We start from the raw sequence: 26,763 nt of genomic DNA on the forward strand, positions 1-26,763 counted from the left end.
TCCAGCCCCAACAAGCTCCCAAAACTTCTGCCCGGGTAATTAGTTGCCACACAAGACACAATAAAAGGGGTTCTTACAGCAGTTTAATGACATACAGAGAACATTCAGAAAGGAGAAAAAAGCAAAAACATACTATGGAAAATATGTACAGGGCATTTGGCAGTGGCTCTGGCTACAAAAGAAACGAGAAAACAAAGGAGAAACAAAGCAAATTAATGCCAAGCCCAGACCACCAAATCATAATGGGATATCTCTACACATGTGAGGACATGGCAGTCTCTAGCCACATGCTCTCTAACACCAACAGCTACATAAACATATACACCGGCCTCTTTAAAATATTGCCTGATAATTGCAGAGCAAGCCCACCTCCAGCTTAAATAAACATGACACAAACCATAGACCAAGATGCAGTTGGCGAAATTTGTAAAGAATAACCACTCCTCTTTGCAATGCTTCCACCTTGTGGCAGATGTTTGTAACCTCAAGTGAATACTTTACACCATGGACGAAGAAAGAACATGTTTACTGGCATCCTAACATCTCAAGAGAAAATTTGTAGTCCAGACGGGACTCAGCGTTAACAGTGTTAACAGTCAAATACTCCCAGATACGCACATTTCTCTCTGTTCTAGTAAATGTACCCGTCTTGTTTTAAATTTGGAGGACTTTCTTCTAAACATCAGGAGTTCAACCACTTTGCAGTAACAGGTGTACTGGAAACTGCTGTCGGGGCTACAGCACTATGTTCACATAAAATCAGCTAAAATTGTGGTTTTAAAGTTCATGCAACAAATATAATGTCCACTATCCTGAACAAACAGTGACGTGAACAGAGAATATACGTGCAAGGTGGCAATTCTGGGTGAACATTGTTTTAATGAATTTTAACTGTTTACAAATGTTTGTTGTTATATGTTTATAAATGATCAATTTTTGCATTGTGCAGTTTATTTGTTTTATTACATTTTGATAGAAGGAAATGAATCTTTGTCCCTACATGTTCTTCCTTTGCTTTGGCACCTTTGTAGTTTTGACAGCAGAGGTCACTAAATTAACTGCATAAACCACTGGTGCTCATACTGTGTTCAGTATAGACATTTACTTGCCAGTGGATGTGCTAATCACTTTAATTTTCAGTGATCTTTTTACGTTAGATTTATATGCTGGCACTACCATTATCTAATAAGTAAACCCTATTGGGTAATAGTGTTATACAGCGTCTGGGGATCTGAATGCTTCTTTAAACCTTTAAAACATGGGCCTGAGAACAGTACGGTGGTGCAGTGGTTTGAGGGTTAGGGTTAGCCTGGAAAAAAACTGTATAGTAAGGATGGACATGGCTATTACATTATCAGCTGGTTTGTAGTCGGTCCGCTTGTCAGTTTGATTTTCCTTCCAAAAATAAAGAACTGATGGCTTTTTCATTTTCTGTTCATTAGATAAATTGAAAGTTGAGTTTCTGGGGCCTTTTGTTTATAGTATTTGTCCGTCATTAGCTGACAGGCAGTTATTCACCCCAGATAAATTAGATGTGGGTTGAGACAGGAGGAATTTATCACTTGGAGTTCATGATAATCAGATTTATTTGATTTCAATGAGTGCAACAGCTGCCCCACAAAATCCTTAAGAAGTAACAATGGGCTGGGGTCGCCTAAGCTAATGTTAGCCACACATATTTAGTTATATATATATATAAAATTATATAAAAATTTAAAAAATCAATAGTGATGCATGCATGTCATCTGCAGGCTGGCCATTAGAAAGACTGGCTTTTACTCCCCTGTCTATGGCACAGACAAACAAAAAATGAACCATGTTCCTATTCTCGGAAAATTATATCTATAGACATGTAATTAAAAAAAATCAGCTGTGATGCATTGATGTGGCTGAGTTTACTTTGTTCTCTCTCTGATTTGTTTCGGCCATCCTTCCTGCTTGCTGAACCCTCCTCTTTTCTTCACTGAGTTTGCACCGTGTCCTGTTGCCCTACATGCACACTCACATACACACAGCATTTTCCTCCTTCTTTCTCCAAAGTTTCCTTCCCTCCTTCCTTGCACATCCCTCCACCCTCACTCTCTCCCCTCCCCCGTGGGAAACCCAGCACAGTGTGACTGTGGTTGTCCTTCCTGGAAGCTGTGGTGGTGACTCTGGCTCCTCCACGCAGGGGCTAGAATAGTGCCAGCCAGCCTATGTGTGTCTGTGTTGTGTGTTGTCTGTATGCCTGAGTGCGTATCTGTGTGTGTTTATGTGTATGTGTGTGCGTACACCCTCCACAAACATTCCACCACCACACTGTCCGTCGGTCCGACCGCCGGCCGGCATCGCACGAGAGCCACGCCGTCACCGCGGTTCAGTCCTGACGCCAGCCCTGAATACTCACATTACACAAACACATACACACACACGACCATGCACACTGCATAAACAAAACACTCAACAAAGCACACACACACACACATAGAAGAAAGCGCAAGAGACTGGCTCAAGCCCACAAAAGCACACTCACTCAAATAAACAATATGCACTTTGCGGAACACACACATTTTTGGACCACAGACCACAGACATTGCATCCTGAAGTAGATCAAAGCGTTCCCCAGCAGTAAACACACACAAGGCTCTTCTCTGCCCTCTCATCCCCGCAGAGCAGTTTTGGTGAAGCATGGCACAATTATGCTGATGTTTTTGAGAAACAAGCTTGTTGCAAGTGTCATTCATCAGCTTTCAGGTGCTTCTCGTGCACCCCGTACACGTTGGCCCACTCTCTGTGATTCACACTGCTTCTTTTCCTGTCCTTTTAAACCCTCGCAGTCCCCGTAACCCTGTCTCCTGCCTCCCTCCCACCCTGTTATTGAACGTCTACACCAAATCAGTCACTCAACCACAGCCCTTCAGATCTTTTCCTTTTGTTTTCCCCTCTCTCAGTCTGTCTCTCCTCTCTCTCCATCCCTCCCTTTTCGCCCTCGTCTTTTCTGTCTCTCCATTGTTGAGGAGACAGTGGCGCAGACAAACAGGGAGAGAAGATATCCGCTGGTGTACCGCAAGATTGGAGAGAAAGAATGGCAGAGAGACAGCAGAGGAGAGGAAGATACATAGACTGATACGAGGGTAAAGTTAATTACAGGGGACCGCCAATTAGAGGGCAAAGTGATGGGCCTGTTTGCCTCGCCGCGGCATCCCAAAAACATCACCATCTCCCACCATGTTTATCCTCTGCAGCCACAAGACCACAGCTCCCATCAGCCGTCACTGGAAACAGCTCAGATACCAAGTGGGTTATGGCTGGGGAACATGCAGGCAGTGTTTGCAGGCATAGTTAATATACGGATAAACGCCTAACATGCAGTCTTTTTTCTTTTCTTTTTTTAAACCATTCCTTTCCCATTTGTATTGATAGCAGATGGCATATCTGCAGTTACATGTTTGCGTTTACTGATATAATCGGAGAAAAACACAGAAAACTTGAGCAAAGAGATAAAGGCACTTGGTCTTTATAGAAATTTTGTCAAACATTCAGAAAGCATGATCAAAAGTATAAATGTTTTGGAAAAACAGAAACATCACAGTTCTGGGATCAGTAAAATCTCAACCGCACTCTCTGTTGAGTGTTTTACTGTGATTATGGCTCTGGTGGACACTCTTCTTTGTGTGTATTTGTCAAGCAAAATCAACAATACGACTTTATTCAGAGCTACTCATTCACATTCCCTCTTTGTTCCGTAACATATGATTGTGATCGTCTGAAACTTTACCCATCACCGGATATGGCTTTTTAGAAGCAGAAACAATCATCAAAGGTTGAATACTTCTTTCTCCAAAGGAACCAATATTTGCTACATAGAGCACATGGGAGGTCCATGTCCGCTCAAATAAAGAGCTGACCCTCAAAAAGCACCGATCTCAGTCCCCCATCCTTGGGCCGCCTTGGCTGATCCGCTCAAGCCCCTGCGCTGGACTGTGGGAGACCCCATAGGTGCAAAGGGCCTGAAAGAGACTTGTGGAGGGGCGGAGGATGAGGAAGTGGAAGAGGAGGAGGTTGAAGGAGAGGAAGAGGAAGGGGTTGAGAGAGGTAGAGGTGAGGCCCTGCTGGAGCTGTGAGGAGACGGCTGTGGCGGTCTGGAGGGGGCTAGGACTGGAGACGCTGCGAGGGAGGGCACCCTGTGGACGGTGGCAAGAGCTGTAGGTGCAAGGAGCTGTGGTGCACCCTGCTGGCACCCGGCCAGGGGGGTGAGGCGTAGGGAGGCGGGCGATGGGTAGCTCCCTAGCAGGGCCAGATCCCTTCGCCCACTGGGGAAAGGAGGGGAGGAGGAGGCTGGGGAGTTAGGGGAGATTTGAGGGAAGGATGCCCATGGCCAAGGAGCGAAGGGCAGGGCGGAAGTTGGGGGTGACTGCAGGAGAAGAGGGTCTAGCTCACTCGCGCAGTGAGAGAGGTGGGAGACCAGACGAGCTCCTATAGGGTCTGGGGAGTCCCCCTCAAGTGAGCTGAGGTACCGTACCACCTCTCCAACGCATTCCCTGAAGCCCAGGGTCCTGTAGTCGACTGCCAGAGCCCTCGCATCAAAGTATCCTGAGGTGGAAAAACAGTTCAGTTTAGTCTTTGCTGAATAAATGCAGGGGGAGGCAGTAAAAATCTCTTTTCTAAAGAGGAGGATAATAAATAATTATGAATCACTGCTTTATGTGGAACGGCTGTTTGGGAGAATCCGAATAGGGCAGCAAGCAAGAGTCCAAATTGTCACCTTTTCCTCCCATGGCATGCAGCAGTTTGAGGTGGTCCACTGTCATCTGTAGAATCTCTGCTTTCTCTAACTTTGATGAACCCTGCAGTGAAAATTAGCAACATTCTGATCAGTGGCACGATGACAGAAAGCTGCTTAGTCTTTTAGTTTTATTGTCTAACTATGACAAAAACATATCATCATCTCAAATTCATTCCTTACCTGTTTTTCAAAAGCGCTGGGCACCAGTCTACGGAGCTCTGACAAGCTGTGGTTGATGCGGTCTCTGCGCCTCTTCTCTATGATCTGCATAAGAAAAAAAAAGCAAACTGAGTTGCAGACTCAACTGAAAAAGAGACAGAACCGACTAACATCCAATGACCTAATCCACTCACCCCTCTTCTCTTCTTTCGAGCCAGAATCTGCGAGGCGCTGCCTGGAGACATGGACCCAGTGACTGGGCTGTACCGCGAAGATAGCGTTGAAGCAAGAGAGCGAGATGAGTAAGAAGGGACACAGAGGGAGAAAGAAAAAAAAATCATTTGATTTTCCTGCATATTGTTATTATTACCCTCCTTAATATGACACAGAGGCAGGATGGCACACCAACTCCCTTCAATCTAATTTGTTTTTTGGGCACAGAAAAGAAGAGCAGTGCCCGGGAGAGGAGGGAAGATGAGATTGTTTTCACTTTAATGCATTTCTGGACATTAGTCTCAGTGAAATGACATGCTGTTCTCCTTTCCGTCTGAGCAAAAGCACTTTTAGAAAAGATGATTATATAGCCTCGAGGCGATGCTTGCGCTCACATGGGGCTCCAGCACGCTGCAATGGGAGCATGAGCTCCTCCGAGTACAGTCATCCAATATGGATTGTGTTTGTTTGTGAACTCTCATCTTACAGGCCTGAAAGAGACTCCGAGCCTCACAGTTCCCTCCAAACTGCCCCGCTAGAGACTTATTTCTATTAGATTTTAACATGAGGGCTGCCAGTTTAGCTGTGTGTTTTTGTTTAGGTTAATCTTTGATGGGGTTGACTTGAAAAAGCAGCGCTGTCTTCTGTTTGCATGTCACATGGCAATTTAATTTATCTAAACCGTCTTTAGCGTTACTGGCTCGCTCAGCGCCTGTGATGTAAGCAGCACTGCTGGGAATGAGTTTTTGTATACTGTTACAAATACACTTTAATGACTGGCGCTTTGAATCCAAATGTCTTTTAATGCTAAGTCAAGGAATTTGACAAATTTATCTAAGAAGCAAAACGCTTTAATGACTTTAAAATAGAGTGTGCAGCGTTCAGAGTAATTTTACTGTTTATCGGGCATTTTCCACAACAATGGAACAAGTTACATGCAGTGGACTGCACTTAATCACCTTGGCACTGCAGGCCGCGTTTGCATTCAAAGGTTAGAAGATTTTTTTTCCTCTTCCAGAAGTATTTTGGCGTTTAACCAGCCGTTTTAACTGTGTAGTTCACATTTTTTATCGGATTTTTCCAGTGCAAAAGCAAGATTTCAGTGTTGGGATTATAACTTTATAATAAAAGCTGAGAAAAACTCATTTGTTTGTGAAAAAGCAGTTTGTCTATGCCTGAAAATGCAGTCTTGGAAATGCAGCAAAAATGTGTGTCTGACATAGACGAGGAGATCTTTCATAAAGTTGCTAATTAAATAACACACTGTTTGCATGGAATAATAACACTAAACTCATGTGGGAAAATGCACTTTTTTCATATTTAATGTGACGTAAAATATTAAAACTATTTTAGAGTTGTTTATTAAAACCAACTCATGAGCTTTCACTTGTGTTTCTCATGTGAAGAAATTTTCTACATCAACTGCAGACATTTCATTTTAAGACATAATACTATAATCACTCATTGTGGTTCAAATCAATTGATTTTTTATACATATACATACATATATAAATGAATATTCCTGAGTGAATGACTTCCTGCTCATGTTTTCATCTCCTGTGTTGACACTTCAGCGTTGACAGGCCTTTTTTGTTTTACATGGATGGTCATGCACGCAGCTTTTTCGACTAACCCCTACACTTACATGTGCAACAACTGCTGTAAAGCTTCTGTTTTACACAGAAAGTGAACACTGTATATCTTACCTATCTATCTAACATAAATCTATAATAAATCTGCTTTTCTGAACAAGAGAAATTTGCTGATTTGAGCCTCAAACTTTGTTGACACGTCAGTTTTTACACTGACATCACTGACGTGGTTTTTAAATTTGCTTAAAGATTTATAATATGCAAATTAAACCGTGTCAAGACTTAAAAAATAAATAAAAATAAAAAACTTTGTACCTGAATGCAGGAATCTGTAAATAATAAGAAGTTCTATTTTGCTGTAATTGCTTTATAAACACAACCTTGTGGGACCTCAAACTTTTCCCACAGTCTTTTAAACTCGTTACTGCGCAGCAGACTGGAAAACATGCTCGGGGCAAATTTGCCTTTAACTTTGTCTGCTAAATACAGCCGCGCGCCATGTAATTTTCTTTTCAAACATGACTGGAGGGAACGTGTTACAATCTCAGGTGTGACTGAAGGAGGCTCACCAGTAGCTATCTTCTTGGCCCACGTCAATGAACTCGTCGGTGTCCGAGTCCGGAGAGCTGTAATCGTGAGGTCTCTTCATTTCTCTGCCCCTTCCTCACTGGCTGGAGCGATGACGACTGATGACAGAAGGACGAGGAGACTGACAGGTCTGGCTGGATGATCTCGTTGGTTCCTGCCTCTGCCTCTTTAGGAAGTCTCCCTCTGGATGAAGCACTCACCCTGCGTGCCCGTCACTCTCTGCTTCTCTTGCACGGTTACTTATAAGAGCTCTGTTGTCCTTAGTTACTTCTTGTCACTCGTGTTTGTTGTTTTCGCTGTCGTCGGTTCTTCATGCGTCTTCTTTTTTTCTCTCTCTCTCTGTGAGTCAGTGGTGCCACTTGATCAACCCCCAAGGGCCCATGACAACTAAGAAAATTCACAAGCTGCTTTAGTCTTGTACTCTATCACTGGCATCCAATCATAGTCTCTCTCTCTCTTTCACTGTTATTTCTCTCTTGGCTCGCTCGCTCTGTCACAGCCACCCAATGACAAAACAGGACTTTGGCAGTTTGGGCAGGGTTGCCAGTTTTGGCTCCCCCGCCTCCTTTCCGTGTCCCTCCTCTCTCCCTTTAATCTGCCCTTCTCTGGCTTTTCACCCTCCTTCCCTCTCTCCCGCACCCCCCTCGGCCTCATCTTTCCACCCCTTTGCTCAATCATCCTCTGTCAATTAGCCTCCAATTTCATCCTGCTTTCCTTCCTTCCTTCCTTCTGTCCTGCTTTCTTTCTCATTCTGCTCCTTTAATTATGCTGTTCCATAGAACAATGGCAACAGGAGGGAGAGCGAGGTGAGGAGTGTGGGAATTATGAACTGTGAAAGCACTCCATCATACAGAGGCGATGCACAACATCTGATACTTGCACAGTCTCACGAGTCACTTTTGACTCGAGTTCTTGAGCAATTTTGTGTTGTGAGAGAGAAACGGCACAGAGTGAAAACACGCCTGCAGAGATGAAACGCAGCCAGCGCCGACCTTCGAGCTCCATAAATGATACAAATAGAAAAGTTTTATACTTGTATAGAAAGATTTTATGGGAATAATTAAGCCGTGTCGGCAGTTTAACTAACAGTGTTGGCTGTTTTTTGCTCTTGTTTTAAAAGGTGACATTTAAAGTACCTAAATCATTACAAGAGTATAGTACAGGGATTTACAAGCAATGCCAATAATTTATGTTCACCTTTGAAAATAACACTTTTATCAAGCATCAATCTCCAGTGCGACAAATAATGTCAACAAAGTTTTAGAAAACTTTAAAAGAAAGCATATCACTGTGTAGAAGAGATGGACATATTGCTTTGTGGTTGTTTTATGGAGCCAGAACTGACCACACAGCTCAGCTATCAGTTAACACTCATAGTTGACGTTTATGAAAAATTGCTATGAAACGATAAAAATAGGCAATAGTAGGCTACAGAAAGGATCTGGTGGGAAAGGGTTTTGGTAACAAGCTGTAAATTTCAGAGAGTGAGTGAGTGATTTTTTTTTTCAATTTGGAAATCCACCATAGACTGTATAAAAAGATAGACATAACCACTGTGATATCAGCTATCAGTTAGTGTCCCATTAGCTGAGTTTTTTTTAGTATTGCCATCCTGTTACTAGGTAGATCTGACTGTGAAATCAACGGTCAGAGTACCATCTTCCTTTTTTACTCTAATGAAGACAGTAATGTATGCCAAAAACATAATGTTTCCTTCACTGACTTGAAACTAGCAATGGACCCCAAAAATTACCAGGAAACTATTATTGAGTAACTGGAAGTCTTTTTAAAGAGTTGCCCCTGCTGGCCATTAAAGAGACTGCAGAACCCAGAGGCTATGCCCATCATTTATATACAGTATATGTAAACTATACATATAGATGTGTGGGTCTAAAAACATGCCATCTTGCCAAATGATGCTGCTAGCGCTATCTGAGGACTCAGCATTCCACTTTCTCATCTAAATATGATTGGTTCTGGCAACAGTCGAACAGCATAAACAGGCTTTAAAACAGTTATCCAGAAATATTGGGATATGTAACCATTTATATATTTAAATATCCAACTAATTATACATCTATCTTTTATATGCATTCTATGTCAAGATGTAGATTTGTCACTATCTTTTTGAAATTACAGCTTCAAGTATTTCAAGATAAGAAGTGAGGCACAGATAAACCCAGCTTATTCAAATCGTTTTTATTCAGCCTGTGTGTGCAGAGATGAGGGCAGGTACTGAAGGGTCAAGGAGAGAAGTCACCCCACTGAGTGTCTGAACATCTGGGCTCTTCACCGGACAAGATAGCACTCTCTATACACTCACACACACAGAGCTCACTCGCGGCACTTGTTTCCTCTGCCACCGTGGGAAGATTGCTGGTGCAGATTGCCATGGAAACATGAGACCCAGGCGCCGGTTGTTAGGAGCGATGCCTAAGTGACCCAGCAGTGTGTGCATATGTGTATGTGAAAGACTGAGAGAGGCCAAGTGGCATGCCCTCTTGCACACAATGCCCAGCTGAGGGTGTCTCTTCCTGCCTGGCAGACTGGAAGGGTGTGTTAGTTTAAACATAGGCTGCGACAATGAATGAGTGCGAGGTCTTTGTGTATACTAGTTGGGCAAGTGAAGTCGTTTTTAAAACTTTAATTTGGTCGTCTTTTAAATGGATTTCCAGTAGTCTTTATGTTCTTTTCAGCTTCATCTTGCTCAGCGTGACGACAATTGAGCCTTTCCTACAATCATTTTTGTCATGTCGCATGTGTAAAGTAGTGGAATAACTTAAAACATGTGCAAGTGAGTGTGTTTGCAATAGCCAAGTGTGAGTAATCAGTGTGACCATCACCAGGGGGCTCGCAGTGTGGTGGATATGAGTCAGGACTAACAGAGTGGAGAAATCCCTTTTCTCTCCCAGCAAACAACCCCCACTACCCAGTTCACATATCCTTTCATTACTAATCATTCTCTAATTCAGATCTGGATTTCATTTCAGCATCAGAAAACTGGGGGGAAAGAAAGATGAAAAGACATCTATGAAGTCAGCCTTCAGTGTTCCGTATTGCTATTTTTATCACCCACTCTTTACTTCTCTTCAAAGGTTTACTTTCCCATTTGTATCGCACGTCTCTTTAAAAACAAGAGAGAGAGATCGCTCTGGTTTGCCGGCCACACCGCCCAGCTGTTCCGAGATGAGGCAAGTTACAAGAAAAGAAAAAAAGGGAAAAGAAATGGAAAGTAATTAAGGAGATAAATGATTAAATAGATATATTAATTATGAAAATGGTTTCATGGTGGGGGTGTGTGGGAAGGAACGGTAAAGCCAACATAAGAGGGAGACGAGAGCTGGCACTGGATGGTTGGATGGAATTCTGGGAGATTTCTGGCGATCTTGGTCGGCCACTTCAAGTACTCTCCCTCCCATCCCACCAAACCACAACAAGGCAAAGTCCCTTATTGAAATTAACAAGCTCATACTTTTACAATTTGCATACACACGCACACATGCGCAACTCAAATATGAACATGAGGACACGCACGCACATACGCGCGGGAGGACACGCACTGATTCATACAAGCTAGCGCACACACGAAACTCCCTGACACGAATGTGGACAGCACATACCCACAATTTATAAGGCACAAACACTCAGCTGCAATTATTCTTTCTGATGCATGACTGCTGCTATTGTTTGAAACTCTGTGAGATGGAACAAGCTCAGCGGGGTATTGTGTTTGTGACTTTTTTTCTCCGCATTTTTCAGTGAAACTAAATAACTGATCACTGATACGTCTCACTGCATGGTTTGCTTTCATTAACAGTACACCAACAAATTTTTTTTGTCAAAATGTAATGTACATGCACCAGTTTAAAAACAAAAAAAGGGAGCTAAACCTGCTGAAAAAAGAGACATGAAAGTAAAATCCTATGTATCATAAATCTGAAGGAGGGTCTTTTTAATGCATTTTTAAAATTTCTAATAAAAGTGAATATTTGGAAACGATGCAGATTTTCTAGAAAATTTGATTAACTGTATGGAAATCAAAAGAGTGCTGTGTTATTATGTTAAAATATTAATAATAAAATGTAAATCTTGCAAATAGAACAAGCTAAAAAAACGACACCTTCACATTCACAATATAATTATAATATAACATCTTATTCTCAGAAAGTAGAAAATAAACAACAAGAAAACAAATATGTTTGCAAATATGTTATTTAAATTGAAGGTGGTCCTTAAAATGATAATATACCATCAAACCATCAAGCAAGTTAAATATTTATTCACTGTCTTGAAGCCCTGTAGTGAGTCTGTGAAAGGCCAAATGTGGTCAAAGGGGCCCTGCATGGTGCCCTGCTGCATGCAAGCGCTATTGACACATGCCCTCAAAATCAGTTGATTCCGTATTGGTATGAGGCCTTTATAATAGTCCGACTGTGGCTGGCTGCTCTGTCGCAGGGATCAGGAATGGATTGGCATGGGAACTGGCATCAGACTGGCTTGGCACTCTCTGGGCCGGACCCATGAGGGATTTATCTGCCTTTCAGACACAGAAGGAATGCTGGGACCTGATGCACTTGCTGTCTGGCTGTCTTCACAATTCACTCCAAATAACCTGAATATATGAGGCATTCCTGGGAACGCCAGGTTTGTGCCCACAGGGTGTCTCCAAAGAAACCCATTGTGTTTTTATGATCTGATTGAGCTAAGATGAGCTGTGAATAAACTACCAAAGGAACGCAGCAAGACGCAGCCAGAGCGAATGACTGAAATAGTAGCTGCCGTGATTTAAGGTGTCAGTAGGGCAAAATGGCTGCGGCTACGGGTCGTGCCGTCTATCAGAGAGCGAGAGACACAGAGAGAGAACAGGGAGAGGGCGAGAGAGTCCTCCCTCCTCATCTGGCTCCCCCTTTGCAAAGATAAATAAAGAGGCTAAAAGCCGAAGAGAAGAAGCAGAAAGGAGCTTTTGTGGCTTCCGAGTGGGGTCCCTTTCATGACGGTTCCCACAGCACTGGGCCTGTGATGACATTCACCATGTTTCACACACACACGCACACACACACGCTGATGGGCCCTGTGACTGCGGTGACTTTCGCTGGTGCCGGGCCCCAGACGGGACGGCGAGGGCCCCGAGAGCCACAGGCAGCCATTGTGCTGTCGCCGCGGAAACCAGCCTCTTTATGTCAGACATGTTTTTCTGTTTGTTTTCTTTTTTATGTCTTTAATGTGGGCAAGGGGAATGTTTCCCCTCTCATCTACCACCCCCCATCCCTCCACACTGCACTGTGTTGCACCACCCCCTACCCCCACCAACCATACCCATCTTCCTTCCCCTCCCACCAATTCATCCACATTTGTTTCTCCTCTTCGCCTCCTCTTCTCCCTTATGTTGTCCCCACCCCACCCACTCTGTTTCCCCCTGGAGATCGTCATTTGTAAAGCTCTTTGCTTAGACAGCCCATATCTTTGTCGTGGTGTTGCGGCCTCCCTCTCACTCAACTCCTTTTTATCTGTGCTTCGTGAGGGTTTGGCACAAGCTGGCACTTTTTCTTCCTCCTGCACTGAAAAAAAGAAGAAGAAGAAGAAAAAATGTGCACAACTCTAAAACAAGAAAACCTATCCCCAAAACAATCTCGCCTTTCCCACGCTAAGCCAATTTTCTTCATAAGATTAAACAAGCTCACCAATAACGACGTGGAAGAAAATTGAAGGCGGGGGGTTGGGGGGGTTGAGAGAATCTGGCTATGATTACAGTCTGACAGAGGATGCCCCAAAGTCATCCAGTGAGGAAAAACAAACCTGAAAAAGCTCGACTGTTACTATTTTTAAGCACGTGAAGAATGCTGCTCGGTGCCATGACTCAAAGGCGCGTTGGCCCTCGTCCGTAATCAGTTCACTCTGACTGCTCTCCTCTGCCACATCACACACAGGACACAATCTTTAACGAGCCACAGAGAAAGGAGGAGAAGAGAGAAAAAAAGGAGTGTGGGGGGGGGGAGTGAAAAATGAAAGAGTTCGAGGCTAATCCGCAGTGCCCCTCAGCCATGCATGTGACTGTGCCTGATTTTGATGAGTGTATGTGTGGAGAGGGGGGTGTTTAGGACTCAGCTAATATTAGCCACTGTAAAACAAGTTTGACTAAATCTGCGTAGGTTCTCAGTCATGTCCAGGTCACGGTAATCTAAGGAGCTTAGAAAGAACAGCAACTGGACTTCTTTAAGTTTCTTGGAGATGTTTCAAACTTTTATCCAAGAAGCTTCTTCAGTTCAGTTCAGTTTTACTGACTTTTGACTTGGAAGCTGCCCATCGTTTAGATTTATGGAGGAGATTGATTGAATTTACATATATGTATATTAATCCAAGCTGTGCTTTGCACTCAGAGATGAAAATAAAACTGGATTCTCAGACAAAGCCAGGCCACGCTTTTCCCCGTCCCTGTTAGACACCCCTGTGCTGCTGCTCTTTGACAGCCTCTCACTTTCCCAAATCCCTCGTTTAACTTTACACCTCAGATTACAGCCTTATCTGGGGGGCGACCTGCCGACACCTTGTTCCGATGGCAGCTCAGGAGAGCGAGCGTAAACCCCTGAAAACCCAGCATAAGAACTCACCGCCAACACACTGCTGGGTCATTTTTAGACGGGGATTATGGTGAGTGTGCGCGAAAGGAAGAGAAGACGCTGATGGAGGAAGGATGTGGGCAATAACAGCCATCATTCTCATCCCCTTGAGGGAGTTGGTTTTATTGGTGTCAGTACAGTAGTGTTTTGTTTTTTGTTTTTTGAGAAAACTGAAATACAGGATACACTGAAGTGGGTTTGATTGAGCACTTTTTTTTCCAGATGCCAAATCATCATTGCATAAAACTAATAAATTAGACAAAAATAATCTCACTTTAAAAAATAAACACAAGTAAAACTGTTGTGACCACCTGACCTTTCTGGCAGCTCAAGCACCACTTATAGACATGTTTCAAATTCATCTATTACAAACGGGCATTTTTTAAACACATTTTTTCTCCTTTGTACAAATTTTTCACGTGTCTCTTAAAAATAGAATCACACTGTGTGTGTGTGTGTGTGTGTGTGTGTGTGTGTGTGTGTGTGTGTGTGTGTGTGTGTATATATATAATATAATATATTTGGGGTGCAACGATACACAAATTTCACGGTTCGATATTTTTTCGATACAAAAAATGTTCATGCCTTTTTAATTTGTCATTTATTAAAATTATAAATATATATTTTAACTCAAAAGTACAGTTTTTAAATTTAATGTTGCTGAAACAACAAAGTAATAAAAAAATAAATCTATCTGATGAGAAATCACTCATCTTTGGAAAAGAGAGTTTATTACAGAGAAATGGCTCTTTCCAAAATAAAAGCTATACTATACGCTTCTTCTGGGCTATATTCTCAGCAGCATATTAAACATATCAGGTCCCCATAAGGAGAATCCTGTGCTAACGGCTGTCTAAATGACTCGGGTAAAGTTTGTAGCATGCGTGCTTGTTGTTTTTGTCTGCTTCCACTTGTCTTTGCACTAGGATGATGTCGGAGTAAATGTGCAGTCATATTCGTTGTGTTCCCACTAGTGCTGTCAGCGTTAATCTCGTGAAATGACGTTAACGCCACAACACGGCAAATCTCCGTTAACGAGCTACCGCTGGATCGCCCCGTGCGTGGGGCTGGACGGTCAACACGTTAATGAGCAAACTGCGCTAACGCAGTAGTTCCCACACATGTAATTGAGCATTGCTGGCACATCCACACTGTTTTACTTTTGTCCATGACGGCTTACCTTCAGGGTCATCTTCACATGAAGACCAAAATAGTTCCAAAGCCAGATCTGAATGAGGGTGGGGGAGGTTCAATTTGCCATGTTGCAACGAGCTTAGCTTCTGTCTTGCTAGCTTGCCCTGCGCTCAGTGAATCTGCGTTCGACTACTCCGCCTAGGCTGCACTGTCGAGCGCAGATCCACTGAGCGCTCAACACAGACAGCATCGTCAGAAGGAAAGTTGATAAAATAAATTAAAAATTTTGTATTGTTCGATACATATGCGTACCGAACCGAAAGCACTGTATCGAACGGTTCAATATCGATACGAGTATCTTGCACCCCTAATATATATATATATATATATATTATATGATATATATATATATAATATATATAGATATATATATATACATATATATATAATGTATGTATTATATATATGTATATATGTATTTGATGTGTATATGTATGTAAATATATGCAAATGTGTATTGAAATCAAACAAACACAAGACAATTCCTCATCCACACAGACATATGGATTCAAAGGACAGGCACACATTCATAAAACTGCCCGTAACAGATGCTCATACAAATGTTGAAAGGCATACTTGTACAGTAGACTCACTCTATACACTCCACGTGTATCTTGGGCACAAACAAACACTGTCTATCTCAGACATGAAAACTTGCTTGAGGTCATTGCTTGAGAGCGCCTTGCTAGCTGTATATGATGCAGAAGGCTTTGATCTCTGGACTTGGCTGTGGCAAAGACAGCCAGCGCTGCGGCCCTGCGATACCGGAAGCTTGTGGTCTGGGCTGGCTCCATTTACTACTCTGTTCTGGTGCTAAATATACAATAATAAAAAGGCTAGCAGATTTATTTCAGACTTATACATTTCCTCTCCAGCGAGGGAAGAAAGGACAAAGCAAAGAGACAGACGTCTCCAGATTACCAAAGAACATTAAGTGATAATTACAGAGAGAGATAGAAAGAAAGGGACGAGGTTTCCCCCTCTCGCTTTTCTCTTCCTCCTTTACTGCTACCACAGACTAAGAGGGGCGCCCACTCTATTAGACTTCGAATGATTGGCTATGATTGCATTATCTGATCTCATAAGGGATGAAACACACACCACATGCCTGCATTTCATTGCTCAGTGATCACTCAGAAGTCAAACATGTTTTTTTTTCTTTATACATGAAGCCATAAAAGAACATGGGATTCAAATTCAAACATTTTCCTAATCTTTTTCAAGTTAGTTTCCTGAAACACACAAGCACGCGTGCACACACACATTCATACTCCGCTATGCACTCGACTTCACCACGAGTCCACCGCACTCCTCTCAAAGCTCTTTGATCCCCGGTCGAGGGTCCTCTCCGTGGTGCCTCAGTCTGAATTCCAGAGATTCTGGGATAATTCAAACGTTTCACGGCACATACTTGGTCCCCCCAGGAGACAGCGGCAGAGATGGAAAATGCCACCACGGTCCCTGTCTCTCTCTCCCTCCATTGTCCCTACTCTTTAATCAGGCCCTCTCTGTGGCTCACGCTGCCACCATGGTGTGTTGTCTCAGCCTGGGAAAATGCCGGCCTAAGTGGCTGTTATGTGCTGAGGCGCAGACCACAGGGACCCAGAGGGGTGCTGCTGGAGCCCTCTGTGCCAGCCGTGGGTCTCAGAGTGGCTAACACACACAATGAGTGAGGTCCCAAGTCTGGATGTAACCTTACATAACAGCCATCACTTCATCTATTTACTTTTTGTCTGGGTTTTCAATCAGTAAATCATCATACGACGTTGTAATCACAGGGACAGGCAAGAAACCCAATCATGAATCATGAATGTTATTTGTTCCTAAGAAGTTGCTGGGTGTAAACCGGCGCTAAACTGCCACACAGATAGGGCAGTATTGTAGAAAGTCCAGTGTGATTGCTTGGCTACGATCTGCAGAGAGGGAGTTTCCTGCCCTGAAGTCAACAAATGACAAAAACAAAGGCCTTGTGTTTCCCTGAGTCACAACCAGAAGAAGGTCAATAAGCAGAGCAACATCAGTGTTCGGCCCATTTTAGCTTTGTTTTGGGATGGACTCGTGTTAGGGCTGTGCCTGTCGGGTCAACTGGCAGCTGGACTTGCCTGCAGCCGGACACAACGCTCCATCAGGTCAAGTTTACAAGAGCTGAGTGAAAGCCTTCTGCTTTATACTGGTTTATATTTAGTGCTTATAAGCATGAATAGAGTTTTTATGAGGTGCTATAAATTTCATTTTCAAAAAAAAAGAAAAGGGGTGAGTGCTTAGGCTCATGTACGCCTACCCTGTGGTTTCCACAGGCCACCACGAAGCCTTTGTATTCACTCTGTTTGCCATGGGAAAATATCTGAAACAAATAAGTTGCCCAGTCGGCACCCATCAGTGTAAAAAACACTTCTAAGAGCTGTGGATTGTGCTGAGAGGGTGTGGTGCAGCGCTAAAGGAACTACTTGTTTACTCTTGCTATGTCTGAAAATAAAATAAAAAAAAGGATCTATTTTCTCTCTGAAATGGGAGGCAAATAAACAAGTATTCTTGAGCAGACAATGTGGGCAGGCGCGAGCCGCCTGTGGTTGTACAGCGGCATGCTGGACTTGGTAAGAGATGGAGGGTGACACTTGGAGGTTCTTCCTCCAAAACATCATTACCATCATCATCATCATCACAAAAAACGGTTTTGCTCTTTATGGATAGTTTCCTGCTTTGTAACAGCTGTGTGCTGGATGAATTCGTTAAACGGCTCTCCAATGGATTATGTTAAAACTTAAAGTCAGGGGTGTGGCCACTTTGACTGGCAGGCAGCTGTAGCCAAAAGCTGACTTCTAACTCAAATCAGTTAGCTGGACCTTACTTGCACCCATCTGTGAGTGCAGTTTTCTAGCCAAACCTGATGGTGAGCTGATCATTTAGCTATTTTAGCCAGCTGTGGCCAAAATATACTGAGACTTCAAAATGCCGAATCCAGACACTAACGGTGTGCTCATGATGGTCACATCCATCTTTGATATACAGTCTCTCCTGGAGACATCTAGAATTGAATTGTAAGCATTAATCAGCTGGTTTGGTTTTTAATGAATACTGCCATATAGTAAGGAAAAAAAAGTTCAGTGCAGACAGTGTTACGAAAACGTTTTAGATTATTTCTGTATTTGTCCAGAAGCTTAACAAATCCGTTTTCTAATAGTTAAAAGCATGGCATCATCATTTACTATAAAGTAAAATATGCATCCTGAATTAAGAGCACATGGAAGACAGAAATCCCTTTTCTTGGGGTCAAACTTGCCATAGTTGGTGATCTCACTACTTAACATATTCCTGGTATTTTTGCAAGTCATGTTGTTTTATTCCTTTACACAAAGAAGTCAGAGGCACGTGTACAGAACAAGATGTAAATCTGTCAATCTGACCATAACTTCCTCCTGGAAAAATAGTACAGCAGACGCAGAACTGGCCACTGATTGGACAGATAAACAAAAACGTCACTGTTTTTTTTTTTTCTTTGGCCGAAAGCGGAAGTTGTTGGCTAACGTGGATATGGGACAAAAGAGCCTCGCTTCTAGCGGTGCTACTGTAAAAGAGTTGTTACGGTCAGCGTAATTAAACAAGTGAGTCGGTATTTCACGCCTTTTTATTTCAGTTTTTTCACAGGTTTTGTAAAAAGCAGCTGGTCTCGTCAGTCGGCTATTTTAGGAAAAGTACTGCCTACTAGCTACCCAGCGTTAGCAACACACACTAGCTAGCAAGCAAGCAGAGAAAAGTGATTCCACTTTTGTTAGTTCAGGTGTGTCTGAGTTAATGTTTGCGTGTTTAAACGCCGTTATCCTTGTTGTGTTTTTAAAGTGTCAAGCGTCAGTGGCTACAGTTTGTCAGACCCAGTGTGTGTTAGCTGAGTTAACTGTTCACCGTTAGGACTAAAGTCTATAATCATTAACGTTTGTTTACCTTGAGATTTTAAACGATGTATAAGTCAAGCTTGTAATACAACTCTGTCGGAGTTGACTATTAAGTGGTAATACGATTGTAAATAACACACCTCCAACAGTTAATGATCACAAGTGCTTGTTTACCTCCGTTTACCCGTCTGTTCCCTCATCCTGGCAGAGCCGCCAGGAGTTCAGCCATGGAAGTGCCTTGCTATCTGTCCAAACTACTGTTCGAGCTCAATGAGCAACGGAAGCGTGACTTCTTCTGTGACTGCAGCATCCTTGTTGAAGGCCGTGTCTTCAAGGCGCATCGGAATGTCTTGTTTGCAGGAAGCGGTTATTTTCGAGCTCTTCTCGTTCACTATCTACAGGTAAGGACATAAGCACGGATTCCATTGTTTTCTCTGAGTGTTTGTTAAGGAGAGCTGACTAAACTAAGGTGGCTTCTTGGACGTAAATGCAACAATTTGGTCAAGAATAATGTATTTATTATCGGACTGGCATATATTACAGTCAGTTTCATCGTTAGTTTCAAGGTCTAGTGTGTTGTGTTCTTTCACATACCGCTTGTCGAAAGGGGGAAAAGGCTTTCCAAACCTGCAGTGGATATAAATGACTTACACTTTTCCCTAAACTTGCATAATTCAACTGAAAAGCAAAAAAAAAAATCTTGGAGGAAAATATAAATAATAATGATTAAAAAAATGTACAAAAATCTTTTTGCATAAGTGGGCACACCCCTACAGTAATAATTAGGCAAAGCACTTTTTAAAGAACGCAGTCAGGCTCCTTGGGTAGGAGACTATTAGCATGGCACATCTTGACTTCGCAATATTTGCCCACCTTTCTTTTTAAAAGTACTCAAATATGTCAGATTGCTAGGGTATCTCTTGTGAACAGCCCTCTTCAGATCACACCACAGATTTTTCCATTGGATTTATGTCTGGCTGGGCCATTACAGACTTTAATTTTCTTCAGGTGAGGTCATTCTTTTGTTCATTTGAATTGGCTTGGGATCATTGTTATGTTGAAAGGTGAAATTCCCCTTTATCTTCAGCTTTCTAGTGGATGCCTGAAGATTTGGGGCCCTTCTTCTTGACTAAAGCCCCAGTTCCAGCTGCAACCCCAAAGCATGTTACTGCCACCACCATGCCACCAGGAAACTCCTACTAGGACAGCTTAACTTTACTTGGGCTTAATCAGTTCAATTCAGTTTTATTTATACAGTGCCAAATCACAACAACAGTCACCTCAAGGCGCTTTATATTGTGAGGTAGACCCTACAATAACAACACAGAGAAAACCCCAACAATCTTATGATCCCCTATGAGCAGGAAGAAACCTCCAGCAGTGGAGAGGAGTCTCTTTTATTGATAGTAGGTGTGTAGAAGACTAAATGCTGTGATTGAATCAAAATTTGCTTCACCAAAGTAGTGATTTAAGGGTGTGCTCACTTATACAACCAGCTTATTATGTGTTTTTAACTTTTAATATTTTTCAGATTTGTTTTTTCAATTAAATTGTACAGGTTTAGGTAACATTAAAGGTGGGAACATTTTAAAATGATGTATTGTAGTAATTCTTTTTAACATCATAGAAAACCTGGCATTTCAACAGGGGTGTCTACACTTTTTATATCTATTCTACCTGGCCCTGTGTTTAAAAAAAACAAAAGTAATTGCCCCCACTTGTTAAATTAAGCTCACACCCAGGCCTGATTACTGCCAGACCTGTTCAGTTGAAAAATTACTTAAAGAGAAGATGTCTGACAAAATGAAGTAGGCTAAAAGTTCTCAAAAAGCAACACATCATCTAGAGAAACTCAAGAGCAGATGCCATTTCTAAGACTTTGGGACTCGCAACGAACCACAGTGAGTGCCATTATCCATCCATGGGAGTGTTCCAAGGAAAAAAACTATTGCTGACCGAAAATAACACAGTTTTGTCTCACATTTTCCAAAAAAAACATTGTGATGACTTTTAAGAAAATAGTTTGTGGACGGGATAAAAACATAAACTTTTTTGGAATGTTTGAATTGTGTTAAATCTAGCATAAAACTAAAACACAATATTTCATGAAAAGATCATCATACCAATAGTCATAGATGTTGGTGTTTTGATGGTCTAGGGCTTTGCTACTTTGCTGCTTGAATGTTTGGATGACTTGCTGCAGTTTATGGAACAGTCAGCTGGCACCTGCTCCCTATCAGAAAATCATGAAGCAATCAATTCATGGCCTAAAGCTCAAGCACTTTTGAGTTATGCCACAGGACAATGATCAAAAACAAACCTGACTGGCTCACAAATAAATAAATAAAATAAATGAACAACTTAAGGTTTTGGAGTGGCCTAGCCAAAGTCTGGATCCAATTGAGGCACTAGGGCATGACCTTCACCAGGTGGTTCAGGTTTGAAAACCTTCCAATGTGGCTGAATTAAAACAATTCTGGGGGCTAAAATTCCCGCAGAAAAGTTTGGAAGACTTTTGTTTCCTTTTTATATAAATTAAATCATAATTAAAAAAAACCTCAATTTTGCATTTACTCTCTTTTTATCTAATTGAGATTTGAAATTGGGAAGGGGGCAAATACTTTTTCCACAGCACTGTGTTTTGCCAAGGTCACAACTAAAAACTGCAGACAAGCAGTATTTTTTTATATTGTTCTTTTCTCAAACAAGAGGCAGAGAGTGCTTCACAGAAAACAAACATAAGCAATGTAAAAATTCCAAAATGAAGTAGGTCATATTTAAACAACAGAAATAATGCATTAAGTGCTACAAATAGAAAAATCTGTGTTAAAAGCAGTACAAAAATTAAGACAAATTATGCATTTTACAAAAGAAGAACTGATATAAATATATTACTAATATCCGCACGTAAACAGATTTTTAAGAGTCCACAAAAATGACAACTCACCCAGCATACAGGCAGAGTTACACAGGTCAGGTCACAGCCTCAAGTACTCTGTCACAGTGTGTCCTTCGGTGGATGTGGGGGGAAAACCTCCCAAAAAACATTAATTTTAAATTGTTTTGACTGAAGGGAATGACATGAAGAAGGTCGGCCACAAGGGAGCCTGACTGTGAATGCTGTATAGGTAAGGATGAGAATTTTAACTGGATACTTAACATTACTGAGGGCCGGTGAAGAGACATTGGTTGGGTAATATGGGAGTAGCTCTATGACCTAGAAAGTAGCGTAACAGCATTTTTGAAGTCAGGAAAATGGAGATCTTGAAAACCTTCAGCTGTTTTGTAAAATCTATGATTTGAAATGTACCGGTATTTCTCTGGAGCCCTGTTCCACTTTCTAAATATCTTCTGTTCCAGCATTTGTTTTCCGATACATTTGGCTCAACATTGTCTATCTTTTGAAAACATCTCTTTTCAGGACAGCGGACAGCGCTACAGCACAGCGTCGTTGGACATTGTGACAGCTGACGCCTTCTCTGTTATTCTGGACTTCCTCTACTCTGGACGCCTGGCTCTGAACAGGAGCAATGTCATCGAGGTGATGTCAGCAGCCAGCTACCTGCAGATGACGGATCTGGTGAACTTCTGCAAAGAGTACATCCGGTCGTCTTTGGAAATCTGCAGCAAGGAGAAGGAGAGAAACACGGAGAAAGAGAATCAGACAGAGGATGGAGGAATGGGTCCTGCAGACAGTGGCACTCCTTCTGCAACAATTTCCAGTGGTGCTGGGGTTGCAGAGCCTCATTCACAGGTCTCAGAGGCGGATAGAGGGTCAGGTTTAGGTCAGGAGTCTGTTACATCAGGTAGAACACCTTTGTCCATTGTTGTCACCACCACTCCAGGCGCTACCAGGGATATGGACACCTCCTATCCCTCTCGGGAAGAGTTTGCACCTGGGAGTGAAGGGCAGAAGGGACATATGGATCAGACTAATCTCTCATCATCCTCATCTTCTGCTCTGACTCCAGAGTTGGTGAACCCTAAGATAGAATATGACCCTGATGAAGAGCTTATGGAGTCACCAGACACCAAAGTCATCACATCCTATCCTGGGCCTCCTCTGCACAATACTCATCATAGCAGGCTGCTTCCCCCAAGTCCCTCTCCATCTAACGAACGCTCCCCCTTGGGATACAGCTCATCCTTTAATGCTAGGCAGCTGATGGAGGCGCTGGCCAGAGGTGAAGGTCCCAACTCTTTGGGGGACAGAGTAGGGCAGCGCTTCACCCAAGGGCTGGGTAGCAACACTGGAGGAAGCAGAATGGACGAAGGTCTGGGATTTGTAGGATCATCAATTATGGAGATCCAGTCTGATTGGCTTGGAGAGGACACAGGTAATTAGCAGAATAAATACAAGGACATTTAATCGATTAAAAAGCTATATAGCAATGTTAGTAAATTGTCAACCGGAATAGATAGGGGTAGGTTTGAATTGTTGCTGTGTTTTTCCTCCTTCAGGTGATGGCTTAGTAGTGCCAGTGAAACTCCACAAGTGCCCCTTCTGCCCATACACTGCCAAGCAGAAGGGGATCATGAAGAGGCACATCCGTTGCCACACAGGAGAGAGGCCATTCCCCTGCCCCATGTGTGGCAAGAGGTTCACACGACAGGAGCACCTACGCAGCCACGCCCTTAGTGTAAGAATTTCATGCACTGCAAGCAGGTCGACTTCATTCTGAGTTAACCTTATGCAAGTTTAGTTCATAAATTTTCGAATAACCCAAACTATTAGCATGAACAGGTTAGATTTTCTTTTATTAAGTGTATCTGTACACAACATTTATATTATCTGAGAAGAGACACATCTCAGTTTTTGTTGCATTCCTGTGGCCTCTTGCACTGAACAATTACAGCAACACTGGTCATGTGTCAGTAATTACTACAGGAGTCTCAATGACAGAGACCTGATACAATACTAGAATACAGCTTCTGTATGCTAAGACTTCATTAAAGTATCTGTGTCATGCTGCTTCCAACTTACAATGCACCGTATTATGGATGGAAATATTTTACATTGTGCTCCATAGTACTCATTTTAAAGCTTTTCTACTTTAAAATGGTAAATGGCCTGTATTTATATAGCGCTTTACTAGTCCCTAAGGACCCCAAAGCGCTTTACATATTCAGTCATCCACCCATTCACACACTGGTGATGGCAAGCTACATTGTAGCCACAGCCACCCTGGGGCGCACTGACAGAGGCGAGGCTGCCGGACACTGGCGCCACCGGGCCCTCTGACCACCACCAGTAGGCAACGGGTGAAGTGTCTTGCCCAAGGACACAACGACCGAGACTGTCCAAGCCGGGGCTCGAACCGGCAACCTTCCGATTACAAGGCGAACTCCTAACTCTTGAGCCACGATTCCACACTAATACATTGTGCAGTGTAATATTTTAAAGTCACATGAATATTAAAAATAGTCTCCAACTGCGACATTAAAGTGATACTGTAAAAGATTATGTTCATGTATCAGATTCATAATGAGTATTTTTTTTCTTTAGGTACTTTAAGGACATTTGATGCTAAACATTGTTTTAATATTAGGTGCAAGTATGACATTTTGAAGTAAATTTCATTAAGTGACTTAAAGAAATTCAGTGAAAACTGAAATTGCATTCACTGTTCACCGTTGTGTGACGTAAGTTTCATTAGTGCAGTATTTTTTTATTTATTTTTTTTACCCCTCAGCCATAAAAAGCTGATCTTACCCTGCCGGGCAGGCAGGTGGCTGGAGTGGACACCCAAGTTTGTGAATGTGATAACTTGAGAATGAAGCGTCATAGTGGAGTAGAGTTTCAAATTGTGCATCTGCTAGTAGTCTGAGGTTTAGCACTATCCACTGCTGGGATTTAAAAATATATATATATATATTGTGCTGTTATTCTCATCTACACTGATGGAAAAGTTGGTATTGTCCAAACAGATGAATTCACATCCTCCATGTCTTGATCATCCACAGGTCCACAGACACTACTGGCCAGTGTCATGCAAGAGCTGCAGACGAAACTTCACTGGTTCTAGCGTTTCACCCGGACTCAGACGCTTCGGCATCTGTGATAGCTGCAACTGTGTGACCACCACTCATGATGAAACAGCCCCTGTTCACCCTTCCAGCCAGTCAGAGCCTGTGGAACGAGCAGACGGCAGTACGGATTGGTCCAGCTTTATAGATGAGGTGGACGAGGTGGAGGTCGGCAGAGTGGAAGACTTAGTGGAGAAACAGATGCTTGAAAGACAGCTGGCTGTCTGCAGTGATGTAGTTCACGCGTTGTGAATTCAGTCAGTTATACCCAGGAAGAAAGTCTTTCTCTGAACTTGCTGTCTGAGCTAGTGTGTCATGCCAAAATGTAGTCCTGGACACGTTGGGGTTGTAGTTTGGCTGTATGTTTGTCAGATTTCATCACATTTGTGCAGGATGGCGTCACAGATCTTTAGTCATGGCTGGTGCGATTCCCATCAGGGTGATCTCTAGTTAGTATTATTTACTGTAAGATGATTTATTTATTAACTAATTTGTATTTTAAATCTTTGAGTTTTTCAGATATTTTACTCCAGTGACTTGCTTGACTGGAACTAGGTTCATTGATTGTGTATGCGTGTGTATGTGTTTTTCTTTCTTTTAATTATTACTGTAGTCTTTCCTTTCCTATATTTGCACAACTGATAAAACCAAATGTGTATGTGTGTGTGTGTGTCTGACTGTGTGTCTTGTATGTAAGAAGAATGCACCCGTCCAGCTGGATTTCTGAATATACAGAGGACAGACAAAGCGTCTTCTCAAATGTTTTGCTTTGTCCAGAAAATTACACTTTGTGTATAAAAACAGTCTTGTTGATGTAGAGGGGCTACTGGAGTTATCACTGCAATAAATGTGTTCTCAAACTGTGGACATTGTGTCATTGCTTTGTCATTCTTTGTTTTAATCTTTTTCTTTCAATAGTCCCGGAGTCACTTCTTCTTTATTATTGAAGTATAAGTAAACTTTGTACTTGATGTAGTTTTGGATCATATACAAAACTAGCCTGCGGCGCACTCTAGTGGTTATTCAGTACAAATCCGTGCCAGCAACTGTTTTCTCGCGTTTCTGCATTAAATTAGCAGCTGCATTTGTCCTTTGCAGAATAGTCATTTATTTAGTGATCCAGAGGAGTGCAAACAGGTGTGTGTGTAACAGAGAGAGAGAGAACATTCTGCAGTGAGCTTACTTGGATCTGGATAGTACCTGCAGGTGAGGATCACTATATTTTATATTTTATTTCTCAAGTGCATTTAACACACTTAAGTTAATGAGAGAAGCTACAGGAAATGACACTAAAATATAACTAATATCTCATGCATTATTAACTACTGGACAGGCCACAGTATCAGAGACTGGGCAGGATTTTGTCTGGTTTGATGATGTGCAGTACAGAAGCTTCACAGGGTTGTGTGCTGTCCTTGTTAATGTTCACATGATACAGCTCAGACTTTCAGTACAGCTCTGCAAATTAAAATCAGTCTGTGGCACACTAGTAGTTACTCAGTTCATATGGATGCAGTTGTAAACTGTAGTCTTACTTAGGTTCTGACTACTTGAATGCATATTTATATTATTCGAGATAAATTGAGAACCAATCCTGGCCATCTTCCATACATGCTTGTACACTATGGTATGCCATACAGGTTTAATATGTAAAAACCATGAAGACTTTACAAACTGGCACTTACCAGGCTCTTGGACCTGGATCATTGAGGACATGG

General features: G+C 42.3%; 2 protein-coding genes across 4 annotated transcripts; one reads left to right on the plus strand and one right to left on the minus strand.

The window, feature by feature from the left end:
• Positions 1-74: 74 nt before the first annotated feature.
• On the minus strand, positions 75-19,266 carry heyl (hes related family bHLH transcription factor with YRPW motif like). 2 transcript variants are annotated; one of them, XM_014341451.2, is made up of 6 exons: positions 19,193-19,265; positions 7,299-7,704; positions 5,119-5,185; positions 4,946-5,029; positions 4,745-4,826; positions 75-4,572 (listed from the first exon to the last, which is right to left on the minus strand). In XM_014341451.2, exons 2-6 carry the CDS (start codon positions 7,376-7,378, stop codon positions 3,890-3,892), a joined length of 996 nt encoding a protein of 331 aa, XP_014196937.1. In that variant the 5' UTR covers positions 7,379-7,704; positions 19,193-19,265; the 3' UTR covers positions 75-3,889. The 2 variants fall into 2 exon arrangements, with proteins under 2 accessions (XP_014196937.1, XP_005946649.1); XM_005946587.3 differs by lacking the exon at positions 7,299-7,704 and having other exon boundaries at positions 19,193-19,266.
• Positions 19,246-25,910, plus strand: zbtb8b (zinc finger and BTB domain containing 8B). 2 transcript variants are annotated; one of them, XM_005946592.3, is made up of 5 exons: positions 19,302-19,419; positions 22,092-22,146; positions 22,440-23,355; positions 23,480-23,658; positions 24,983-25,910. In XM_005946592.3, exons 3-5 carry the CDS (start codon positions 22,563-22,565, stop codon positions 25,295-25,297), a joined length of 1,287 nt encoding a protein of 428 aa, XP_005946654.1. In that variant the 5' UTR covers positions 19,302-19,419; positions 22,092-22,146; positions 22,440-22,562; the 3' UTR covers positions 25,298-25,910. The 2 variants fall into 2 exon arrangements, with proteins under 2 accessions (XP_042069675.1, XP_005946654.1); XM_042213741.1 differs by lacking the exon at positions 22,092-22,146 and having other exon boundaries at positions 19,246-19,419.
• Positions 25,911-26,763: the final 853 nt, after the last annotated feature.

This window comes from Haplochromis burtoni, unplaced genomic scaffold (genome assembly GCF_018398535.1).
Source record: "Haplochromis burtoni strain Fernald_Lab_line unplaced genomic scaffold, NCSU_Asbu1 Contig_476, whole genome shotgun sequence".
In the NCBI taxonomy this organism is placed as follows: Eukaryota; Metazoa; Chordata; class Actinopteri; order Cichliformes; family Cichlidae; genus Haplochromis; species Haplochromis burtoni.

What these genes read in the sequence shown, in the direction of transcription:
- heyl (XM_014341451.2), bottom strand. Translation starts at nt 7,378, where the DNA reads ATGAAGAGACCTCACGATTACAGCTCTCCGGACTCGGACACCGACGAG. An exon ending in GGCCAAGAAGATAGCTACTG is followed by an intron (nt 5,186 to 7,298) that starts GTGAGCCTCCTT and finishes TTCGCGGTACAG; the next exon opens with CCCAGTCACTGGGTCCATGT. An exon ending in CTCGAAAGAAGAGAAGAGGG is followed by an intron (nt 5,030 to 5,118) that starts GTGAGTGGATTA and finishes TTTCTTATGCAG; the next exon opens with ATCATAGAGAAGAGGCGCAG.
- zbtb8b (XM_042213741.1), top strand. Translation starts at nt 19,246, where the DNA reads ATGGAAGTGCCTTGCTATCTGTCCAAACTACTGTTCGAGCTCAATGAG. An exon ending in TTCTCGTTCACTATCTACAG is followed by an intron (nt 19,420 to 22,439) that starts GTAAGGACATAA and finishes ATCTCTTTTCAG; the next exon opens with GACAGCGGACAGCGCTACAG. An exon ending in TACGCAGCCACGCCCTTAGT is followed by an intron (nt 23,659 to 24,982) that starts GTAAGAATTTCA and finishes GATCATCCACAG; the next exon opens with GTCCACAGACACTACTGGCC.